The 11,314-nt window shown below is 48.0% G+C and overlaps 1 protein-coding gene across 1 annotated transcript; it reads left to right on the top strand.

Moving 5' to 3' along the window:
• The first annotated feature begins 4,927 nt into the window (after window positions 1-4,927).
• On the top strand, window positions 4,928-10,844 carry Magix (MAGI family member, X-linked). The gene is made up of 6 exons (XM_005352778.2): window positions 4,928-4,979; window positions 5,775-5,921; window positions 8,010-8,092; window positions 8,731-8,967; window positions 9,061-9,229; window positions 10,270-10,844. The coding sequence occupies exons 1-6, from the start codon at window positions 4,931-4,933 to the stop codon at window positions 10,560-10,562; spliced, it is 978 nt and encodes a 325-aa protein (XP_005352835.1). The 5' UTR covers window positions 4,928-4,930; the 3' UTR covers window positions 10,563-10,844.
• Window positions 10,845-11,314: the final 470 nt, after the last annotated feature.

Raw genomic sequence — 11,314 nt, 5'->3', positions numbered from 1 at the left:
CTGTGGCTTTGGAGCCTGTCCTGGAACTAGCTCTGTAGACCAGGCTGGTCTCGAACTCACAGAGATCCGCCTGCCTCTGCCTCCAGAGTGATAAATAAATCTTTAAAAAAAAACAATTACTGCTGAAGCCGGGCGATGGTGGCGCACACCTTTAATCCCAGCGCTTGGGAGGCAGAGGCAGGTGGAGCTATGTGAGTTCGAGACCAGCCTGGTCTACAAGAGCTAGTTCTAGGACAGGCTCCGAAACAACAGAGAAACCCTGTCTCGAAAAACAAAAAACAAACAAACAAAAAAACACTTCCCCCCAAAAAAACCAAAAAACAATTACTGCTGAAGAGGGTTCATGAGGCCATGCCAGTTCTCTAGGATTTATGGTTGCTAGTTGCTAGAGAGAGGGGCCTGTGAGACCATGCTCTCCCAAGGAATAGCAATGGCTGGACTAGTGAGCTGCCTTAGCAGATAATGGCTTTCGGTGATCAGCCTGACAACCTAAGTTTGGTGGGAAAAAGCTGATTCTCACAGTTTTCTTCTGAACTCATGCTTGCTGTGTCTTGTATACACGTGACCCCCTTTCGTGAATTTAAAATTGTACAACTGTTAGTAGAGAGAAGGGTTAATTTTTTTTTTACTACATTTCATTCGAGTTTGTATGTGTGTGGAGGTCAGAGGACAATGGAAAGGAATCGATTCTCTCCTTACATCATGTAGGTCACAGGAACACAACTCAGGCCCTGTGCCTTGGGGGCAATTGCCTTTACTAAGAACCACCTTGATGATTCCTTAAAAAATCCCAATTCTTTTTTATTTTTTATTTTATTTTTTTAAAATCCCAATTCTTTTTGTTTTTGGGTTTTTCGAGACAGGGTTTCTCTTTGGTTTTGGAGCCTGTCCTGGAAGTAGCTCTTGTAGACCAGGGTGGTCTCGAACTCACAGAGATCCGCCTGCCTCTGCCTCCCAAGTGTTGGGATTAAAGGCGTGCGCCACCACCGCCCGGCAAAATCCCAATTCTTTAAGATTTTATTTAATTTTTAATTATTTGCATGGCTATGTATGTGTCTATGTACATGCACATGCGTATGTACCAGGTCCCTGGAGTTGGAGTTACAGATGTCGTGAGCTGCCTGACACGGATGCTGAGAACTAAATTCAGGTTCCCTGCAAGAGCAGCAAGTGCTCTTAATCACTAAGCTAACTCTTTTTTCCCCACGTTCCTGTAAGGAATCCTTGTCAGGAATTGAAGACAACTCAGTGGTGGTTAAGAGCACTTGCTGCTTTTTCAGAAGACCGGGGTTCAAGTCCCATCTCCCACATGGAGGCTCCCAATCAGCTGCAACTCCAGTTCCTGAGGAGCCAGCCCCCTTTGCTGGCCTCTGAAAGCACTAGGCATGTACGTAGGGCACAGGCGAACATGCAAACAAGACACCCACGCACATCACATTAAATTCAACTTGGAAGGAATCCCGATTAAACTCATTATTTCCCTAAACTAGAAGGTTTGGTGGAATAGTTTCTTTGGTTTGTCATTAGTGGGGTGAATAGAAAAATTTCATGCTACAGGGTTCAGTGGGGTACAGACAGTAGAACCCCAGCCACTGCAACATCTTGAGCGTCAGCGTAGCCTTTGGAAAGTGGGGATGGTGACGTATGTGTGGAAAGTGGGGATGGTGACGTATGTGGTAAACCTGCCAAGAAAATCCAGCTTTAAGTTGCCTGCGTGGCATACATGTGGCGCTTCTCTCCTTCCACATTGACCTGGGTCCCAGAGACTTGTCCTTTTGGTCATTTCACTGCCCCCCTGCAAGGTGTTTCACTTTACTTCTTTTTTTTTAAATGAAAACTTAAAAAGAAGTACTTGAGGGAAGGGCATGACCATGCTAGGGCACACAGACAGAGGGCAGAGTCTAATCTGCAGGAGACCCTTCTCATTCTCTCCTTCTACCATGTGGGGCCTGGGGACTGAAACCAGGTCATCACGCTTGGTGACAGCAAATGTCTTTACACACTGAACCATCTTCTCACCATTTCTTTGTTTTTTAGGCCCTGGTTGTCCTGAAATCCCCTTTGTACACCAGACTAGCCCCAGACGGAGATTCACCTGCTTCTGCCTCCTGAGTGCTGATATTAAAGGTGTGCGCCACCATGCCTGGCCCCATTTATTTTTTAATTTAAAAGTTAAAAATTGAGGGAGCCGGGGAGATGGCTCAGTGGTTAAGAGCACTAACTACTCTTTCAGAGGACCCGGGTTGAATTTCTAGCATCTACATGGCAGCTCATAACTGCCTGTAACTCCAGTTCCAGGGGATCTGATTCCTGCACACAGACATATAGACAGTCAGAATACAAATGCACATAGAATAAGTAAATCATAAAAAATTAAAAACTGCTATGTGTATGGATATTTTGCTTGTAGTATGTATGTGTACCACATGCGTACCTGATGCTGGAGAGGCCAGAATGGGGTGCTGAATCCCCTGGAACTGGAGTTAAACGGTTGTGAGCCACCATGTGGGTGCTGGGGATTGAACCTGGTCCTCTGGAAGAGCAACAAGTACTCTCAACTACTGAACCATCTTTCTAGTCCTAAACACTTTTTTCTGAAACAGAGTCTCTCTCTATGTAACACAGGCTGGTCTTGAACTCATGATTTTCCTGCTTCAGCCTCCCAAGTGCTATAGATTATAGGCAATCACCACTACCACCATGTCTGGTTTCATAGGCTTGATAGGTTTTGAATACAGTATGCTAATAACCATGAATCTATTATTGTGATCATAATACCAGTCATCTCTTACCTCTCTAATGCCTCCTTCCTGACCCTGGTCCCTTCTCCTGGCAGTCTCTGGCCCTCTTTTTGTCACTGTACATCAGTTTGCCTTTTACTAGACTTTTATATAACTGGGGTCATATACCACGTACTCTTTACAGATATGTTTGTGTCTTTTTGCATACTATTGTTATTTTGGTGAATTTTTTTTTTGTTTTTTTGAGACAGGGTTTCTCTGTGGCTTTGGAGCCTGTCCTGGAGCTAGCTCTTGTAGCCCAGGCTGGTCTCGAACTCACAGAGATCCGCCTGTCTCTGCCTCCCGAGTGCTGGGATTAAAGGCGTGCGCCACCATCGCCCGGCCTTTGGTGAATTTCTTAACCCGGGACCTCAAGCTAAGCATGTACCCTACTACTGAGTTATACCTCCAGTCCATACCATAATCATTTGAGCCAGATTATTAATTCTTTTATGTTGCTGAGTTGAGTTGCCTTCCACTGTTATCTATCTATCTATCTATCTATCTATCTATCTATCTATCTATCTATCTATCTATCTACCTACCTACCTCTCTATTTCTGTGTGTGTGTGTGTGTGTGTGTGAGAGAGAGAGAGAGAGAGAGAGAGAGAGAGAGAGAGAGAACTGGGGATGGCTGGCAGTATTCAGTGCACTATTTACGCTAGACAAGCACTCTGCTCTCTGCTCCATCCCCTAGCTTCAACCACATCTTTTTTTTTTTTTGGTTTTTCGAGACAGGGTTTCTCTGTGGCTTTGGAGCCTGTCCTGGAACTCGCTCTGTAGACCAGGCTGGTCTCGAACTCACAGAGATCCGCCTGCCTCTGCCTCCCGAGTGCTGGGATTAAAGGCGTGCGCCACCACCACCCGGCTCTTCAACCACATCTTTTGATAAAGTCTTCTATATCCCTGACTCTCTGCCAACAAGCTGTGTAGACAAATAACCTGGGACTCCTGATGCTCCTGCTTTTGCTTCCCAAATACATGTGATTCAGGACTACATCATCCCAGCTGATAATTAAATCTTTCTTCTTTTTTTCTTTTAATAAATGTGTAGCTCAGGCTGGCCTCGAACTCATGATCCTCCTGCCTCTGCCTCCTTCAGCAAATCTGGCATGTGCCACCACAACCGGCAAAAATTAAATCTTTGTTGTTGTTTGAGACAGGGTCTCACCATGTACTTTTGGCTGGCCAGGAGCTCCTTACGTACACCAGGCTGGCCGGCCTTGAACTCACAAAGATCTGCCTGCTTCTGCTCCCCTAGTGCTGGGCTTAAGGGCATGTTTCGTTACATCCCTATGACATTTTTTTTTGTTATTTTTTTGTTTTGTTTTCGAGATGGGTTTCTCTGTGTGTAGCACTGGCTGTCCTAGAACTTGATTTGTAGACCAGGCTGGCCTCGAACTCAGAGAGCTGCCTGCCTTTGCCTCCTGAGTGCTGAGTTAAAGGTGTGCACCACTGCTTCCTGGCAAGCAGTTACTTTCAAACGAAGAAAATAACAAGCCATACATCCAGCATCAAATTGGTCAGATCCCTGATATTTCATTTTCCAGTTTCCAGAATAAGAGGAAATAAAGTGTTGCTTCAGTCACCCACTCTGCAATATTTTGTTATGGTTGCCCGAGGAGAAGGTGACAAGAAACAAAGGTTTCTTAAACACTCATCCTCACGTCTTTATGGAAAGTGTGCATCCCTTTAGATAAGTACTCCGGAATGGAATACATGGCTCGTATGTGTATGTTTAATAGTTTTCTTTCTGATGGTTTATTGTTAATTTTGAAAATGTTTACACACTTTTTTCTAAAGTTAGTGTACCTTTTTATACTTTTTATACCAACAGTTTATTTAAGTTCCATTTCCTGCATATCTTGTTTAACAATTGGTACACTCAGGCTTTTCAGTTTTAACCAGTCTCCAGTTAAGAAAAGCAGCAGCGCCTGGGGCAGAGAAAGGCTAAACTCTGACTTTACAGGTTCCCTCAACCAGGCCTCCTTGCCTGCGGCCAGGTAGGTCACCTCGCAGTCCGGGCGCCAGGCCTGGGACTGGCCAGACAACAGCGACGTCCAGGCCTGGGCTAGGAGCCAACTGAACTCGCCCCTGTGCTAAAAACTAATCACCCGGCTGCCCCGAGTCCAGGAGGCGCACCACAGGCCATGGATTCCCGCGCTGGAAACACCGCAGACCCTAGAGGGAGCAGAGGAGGTACTGGCGTAGGCGGAGTAGAGAGAAAGGGAAGGAGCGGTCCCCCGCCACCCTCTCCTTGCCTGTCGGCTCCTAACCATTTCACCCCACAAGTGGTAAACATCAGCCTTGCTGCCCAGGCTGTCCTGGCAGCAAAAAGGGGCCCAGCGATGGGAACTGTGTTTCAGGTCTCCTACCCTACAGACTCAGGGGTGTGTGTGTATGGTGGAGGGACACATCAGACTCCAGAGACCTAGCTCAGGAGTCTGGCAACATGAACCTGGAGGCACCTGCTGAGCCAGGCAGGGCAGTCTGTAGGGGATTAGGAGGGTGGGCTGGGGATCTGTGGAGGGGCTATCTGGAGATGCTTGCACCCTAAGGGGACACTGGGTGTAGGACACTGGGTTTTAGGGGAACTCCTGGGTATAGGAGGGATTGCGTAGGTCCCTGGAGGTGAAATTGGGGCCTTCAGAGTTGCTCGCAGGGAGGGGCTTATGTGGGAGAATCAGGGTCCCCAGAGTCACGGCCAGAGAAGTTTGGTATGTAGTGTTATTAAGGGACAGTATGGTGAGCTCCAAAGAAATGTGTTGATTGTTTAAGGTATCCAGGTCTATCGCTATCAAATGGTTATCTCCAGGGACTTTATGGGGCAAGACAGCCGGCAGCTTATACAGTTGTAACAGTGGGGGGTCATAGGAGTGGATGGGGATTTCCATATATCTGGAGGGACATTTTTAGGTCTTTGGACTTAGGAATCACTCAGGTCGGGGCTCCACGGCTCTGGGACCATGACGATTTGTCTACTTCTCCGGTCAGGAGGTGGCCTACCTGGGTCCGGGGGCCCTCGTGCTCGGCAGCTCCTGGAGCGTCTGGACGCGCGCCCCCTGGCGGCCAGAGCTGCAGCGGACTTGTCAGCGTTGGTACGAAAGGCGGGTACCACATTGCGCCTGCGCCACAAGGAGGGTAGGTGCAAGGACTCCGTAGGGCGGGGCCGAAGGGGTTGGCTTTCCTGCTGGAAGGCCGAGAACTGTCAAGGAGTGTGATTCCTCAGGGAGGGGTTAGGAGGGAATGAAACCTCACAGAACTGGAGTGTATTCCTCCGGGGTTATTGCGATAGATCAGTTTCAGAACATTTGTGGAAAGTTCTGGGCTGGGTAATTATTAAGGTCAGCGAGACTTCGACTTGGCATTCGCAATCTTGAACATTCAGTAGCTGTAGCTACCTGCAACACAAACAAAAACCGGGGTGGGGGAGGGGGCGATTGGGAAGAAGGGAGTTAGCAGGAGTGGGAGAGGGTTAAGAGTGCATAATGGAAATAAGGATGATTTTAATACATTTTATACATGTGTGAAATTGTCCAAAATGTCATTTCCAAGGAGGTGGCACTTAGGGAGAGGAGATGAGTTCTACAAAGGGGTGAGCCTAAATTCCAGAAACCAGTGGAAGGAAGCGCTGGACATATTAGAGGGAGATTTTTGTTTGCTTGGTTTCTTGTGTGTGTTTAATGATTTAAGTTTTATTTCATTTTATTTTATAGACAGCATCTCTCTATGTAGCCCTGGCTGTCCCAGAATTCACTACAGAGACCACGCTGGCCTAGAGCTCAGAGATTTGCTGGCCTCTGTCTCCTGAGTGTTGGGATTAAAGGCGTGCACCACCATTCCTGGTTTATTTATGTTTAATTGTGTCTGTGCAGGTATATACTTGTGACTGCATCAGATCTACCTGGAGCTGCAGTTACAGGCAGGTGTGAGCTGCTATGTGTGTGCTGGGAATTGAACTCTGGTCTTCTGCAGGAGTAGTGGGCACTCTTAGCTGCTGAACCATCTCTCCAGTCCCTCTTTTGTTTCATGAGACAAGGTCTCATGCTAGGGGCCACATCGGCCTCCAATCCCACACTCCTGCCTCTGCCTCTGCTTCTAGAATGCTGGGATTATAGTCTGCTGCAGGCAGATCTTGAAATGTGAGAATTGAGCCCCGTGGTGGTGGCGCACGCCTTTAATCCCAGGCAGAGGCAGGCGGATCTCTGTGAGTTTGAGGCCAACCTGGTCTACAAGAGCTAGTTCCAGGACAGGCACTAAAGCTACTTTGTCTCGGGGAAAAAAAAAAAACAAAGAAAAAGAAAAAAGAAAAAAAATGTGAGAATTGAAATAAATTTTGTAGGCTAATTAGAGATTGTCTAGATTTTTGGGAACCTAATCCTGGAATGGCAACCTTCCCAAAGGCCTGAGTGGGTTGTTTTTTAAAATAGTTTATCTATTTAACTCTTTAGGTGCTAGGGCCAAACTCAGGATGTGCCACATGTTAGGAAGTCTTGTTACCACCCCAGCCACTTAGGGTGCTATTTAATGCATGTAGCCCATGTGTTATTAACATCTGGGAAGAAGGTATGGAGTATTCAAATGGATGACACAGGATTACTTTTTAAGACAGGTGGTGCACACCTTTAATCCCAGCCCTTGGGAGGCCAAGGCAGGCAGATTTATGTGAGTTTGAGGCTAGCCTGGCCTACAAAGCAAGTTCCAGGACAGCCAGGACTGTTATGTTATATAGAGGAAAAAAAAGGGTACTAGTTGCTCTTATAGATGAACCAGGTTTTATTCCCATCACATACACATGGTGGCTTATGATGTAATTCCAGTTCCAGAGGATTTGATACCAGGTACACATGTGGTGCACAAACATACATGCAAGCAAAACATCCATACACACAAAATAAAGTAAAAACAATTTTTAATGTTTTAATTTTATATGTGCAAGTATTTTGCCTGCATGTATTTCTGTGTACCAAATGCATGCCTGGTGCCTATGGAGGCCAGAAGAGGACATTATACCCTCTTAAACTGGAGTCAGCAGGCGGTTGTGAGCCACGTCGTGGGTTCTGCAAATTGAATCTGGGTTCTCTGAAAGGACAACCAGTGCTCTTAACCATTGAACCATCTTTCCAGCCCCTAGTAAAAATAATTTTTTTATAAAGTTAACCTAGAGGTCCTAGGTTGTTTCCATGTCAACATCTTTTGATATCCCTCTTTGTCACTTTTGTATCTCAGCTGTTAGCAGCCTGGATTCTGCAGATATAGAAGTCACTGACAGCCGTTTGCCTCATGCCACTCTTGTGGGACGTCGATCCCAGGTACTACTACTCCTCAATGCTATGTTCAGTGCTAACCCTTTGCTTTGGTTGGCCTTCAGACAGGGCATTCTCTGTAGTCCAGGATGGCTTGGAGCTTGATAGGTAGACTAGGCTGTCCTCAAATTCAAGGTGATCCCTCGGCCTCAGATTCTCTAGTGCTAGGATTATAGGCATTCACTTTTTACACTGTGCTGACTAGTCTTATGTCAACTTGGCACAAACTAGAGTTATCTGAAAGGAGGGAACTTCATTTGAGGAAAAAGCCTCCATAAGATCTGGCTGTAAGTCATTTTCTTAATTAGTGATTAATAGGGGAGGGCCCAGCCCATCGTAGGTGGTGGCATCACTGGGCTGTCGGTCCTGGGTCCTATAAGAAAGCAAGTTGAGCAAGCCACAGGAAGCAAACCAGTAAGCAACATCCCCCAATGGCCTCTGCATCAGCTCTGGCCTTCAGGTTCCTTCCCTGTTTGAGTTCCTGTCCTGACTTCTTTTGATGATGAGCTGTAATGTGGAAGTGTAAGCCTAATAAACCCTTTCCTCCCCAGCTTGCTTTGGTCATGGTGTTTCATCATAGCAATAATAACCCTAACAAAGATATTCACCCTGCTAATTCATGTATACTCTTGCCCTTATTCCAGCATCGAAGGTCTGAGACTCTGGTGACATGTATGGAGCAACCTCCAGTAACCCAGAATAAAGCAAGCTATGCTTTGAAATTACCACAAGCCACTGGTCGATTTTCCGTGGAGCTGCTCCGAGGCCCTGCAGGCTTTGGTTTCACTTTAAAAGGGGGACGAGGTGTATCTGGGGATGCTCCACTGGCCGTGCATGGACTGCTGAAGGATGGGCCAGCACAGCGATGTGGTCGTTTGCAGGTTAGCTCTAAGCAGCAGTACATTCAGAGATATGGTCCCTGTCCTTGCCAAGTGTTCTTCGTCTGCCCTTCATATGCCACTGTGTTCTTGCAGGTTGGTGATCTCGTGCTCAATATTAATGGAGAGTCAACACAGGGCCTAACTCATGCCCAGGTGGTGGAGCGGATACGCACTGGAGGCCCCCGACTTTGCCTGGTAGTCTGCCGGCCTCAAGAGATGGACATCAGTAGGATTGAGGAGGTTGCAGGCCATCAAAAGAGAGGTGAGGTGCTGAGATTCCCAGGTGAGAGACGTGGGGATCAGAGAGGGGAAGGAGAAGCTCAGAGAGGGGAAAGGCTGAATCCTGCATAGAAAGGTGGTTTCAGTGGGGATTTAGAGATCCAGTGCCAAGGTGGGGTGGGGGAATTCACAAAATCTGAGACCCCAAATCACCCCAGGGTAGGAACTTCAGAGAGAATGCTTTTGAGGTCTTAGGAGAGGAGGGTCTGGAGTAAAGGCTTTTATTTTTTTAAATATCTATTTATTTATTATGTATTACAGTATTCTGTCTGCGTGTATGTCTGCAGGCCAGAAGAAGGCACCAGACCTCATTACAGATGGTGGTGAACCACCATGTGGTTGCTGGGAATTGAACTCAGGACCTTTGGAAGAGCAGTCAATGCTCTTAACCACTGAGCCATCTCTCCAGCCCCGGCTTTTATTTTTTTAAGGAGGAAAGTCTTAGGAAGATGGAGTAAGGCTATAGAGACGGAGGACTCTGATGTCTGAGATGCGGTTCAGTGGTGCAGTGTTTGCCTAGCCATCTGAGAAGCCACGTGGACTCCATCTCCCAGACACTCCCTTTTAGAGAGGAAAAGGGGCTGGCAAGCCAGCTCCCAGATAAACGTGCTTTCCCCACCAAGTCTGACGACACGAGTTCGATCCTTGGGACCCACATAGCCGGAGGAGAGACCTGATCCACTCAAGTTGGCTTCTGACCTCCATATGTGAACTCCCCTCCCCACCGCCCAAAAATGCTTAAGCACTGATCAGTAGGTGAAAGGGTAGGGAACCAAGGGAGAAGGAGTGAGAGGGGAAGATTCAGAAGTCTTACGCAGGAAAGCTTCCTTTGAGCAATGATTTCTGTCCTGAACTGAAGAAGTATATCTGGAGGGGGTAAGGCTGGAGGTTTGTGAGGGAGTGGCACTTCTAGGCCTTGAAGAGAACTTTCTCTGAGGCTTTTCTGGCCACTCTTAGTCAAGGCCCCAATTTCCATTCCCTCACTGCACCACCCTGTCTAACCCTCAGGATTGCTCTCTCCAGATTGCAGCCCAGATCCTAGGGGAAGCAGGATGACGAAGTCCCGCAGCACCATTTCCCCAGTTCATCACCCGTCCAAGACTCGGCCCAGTTTGGAACCTAGTCCAGAGGCAGTGGCTGCTGGCCACGTGGTTCCCTCAGTGGAGCACCCCACAGAAGACTTGGACGACCATATCCCTGGTACCCCTGGGCCCTGGCTAGTGCCGAGTGAGGACCGTCTCTCACAGGCTCTAGGGGTTCGGGGCGGGGGCGCGCAGCTCGCTCAAGAGATGGCAGCTGGAAGGCGGAGGCACTGAGCGCCAACAGACAGCTTTGTATTCACTTAGTGAAGTTCTACCTGGTTTTAGCATGCCTGATAGTCAGGCACTAGCTTTTCCCTTAAGCTTTAACCTGGTCTAGTACCCTCCCATTGCTCACTGCTCAGGGGACTGGTCCCCACCCCTTCATGATGTCAGTGACACGGCCCTCCCTCCCGGAGCCCAGAACACTCGCACACCCCCACCCCCACCCCCGCGCGCCTAGGATTCTCCTAGTTCCTTCCCGGTCGGGAGGTAATAAAATAGCTGGATCCAGTCCTGACTTGCCAGGTGCTCTAGGCGGGGTGAGGATTCCCAGTCCACCCTGGAAGGGAGGGGTGGGTTGATTTGGTTTCGGTGAAGGCCTTTTGAAACCACCCGAAAGCTGTGTCTTCCTTCATGCTTCCAGATGGATCATTATTTCTGCTTGCTCCCCAGTTTGCTTTGTTTTGTTAGCCCCCGCAGCTCTTCCTATTCATTTATTTCACGCTTGGAGTTCGCACATTATTGCATGTGTCCTGGGGAATGCAGAAAGTGGGCCAGTTGTGGGCGTGCCCCAGGAGGCTCAGGGTTCCCGCAGGGAATCCTTCAGACCCTCAGCCTTCACCACGATTGAAAATCTAGAAACCTGGCGCCTTCCTCCACCCAGAGACTGCGGTCTCCTACTTCCGGCTTGAAAAAAACTAGCTTTAACTGGCATGCAGACTGCTACCCTAGGGGCGCGGGCTGGGGCCCCCGAGCCCCACTTAGGA

The sequence above is a fragment of the Microtus ochrogaster genome, chromosome 10, assembly GCF_000317375.1.
Source record: "Microtus ochrogaster isolate Prairie Vole_2 chromosome 10, MicOch1.0, whole genome shotgun sequence".
NCBI lineage: Eukaryota > Metazoa > Chordata > Mammalia > Rodentia > Cricetidae > Microtus > Microtus ochrogaster.
The sequence above is the reverse complement of the archived record's forward strand: the minus strand, read 5'-3'. Positions and strand labels throughout refer to the sequence as shown.

Excerpts from the sequence above, each read along its gene's own strand:
- Magix (XM_005352778.2), top strand. The coding sequence starts at position 4,931 with ATGGATTCCCGCGCTGGAAACACCGCAGACCCTAGAGGGAGCAGAGGA. Across the intron at positions 8,968-9,060 it reads AGCGATGTGGTCGTTTGCAG|GTTGGTGATCTCGTGCTCAA; the intron begins GTTAGCTCTAAG and ends GTGTTCTTGCAG. Across the intron at positions 9,230-10,269 it reads TGCAGGCCATCAAAAGAGAG|ATTGCAGCCCAGATCCTAGG; the intron begins GTGAGGTGCTGA and ends TGCTCTCTCCAG.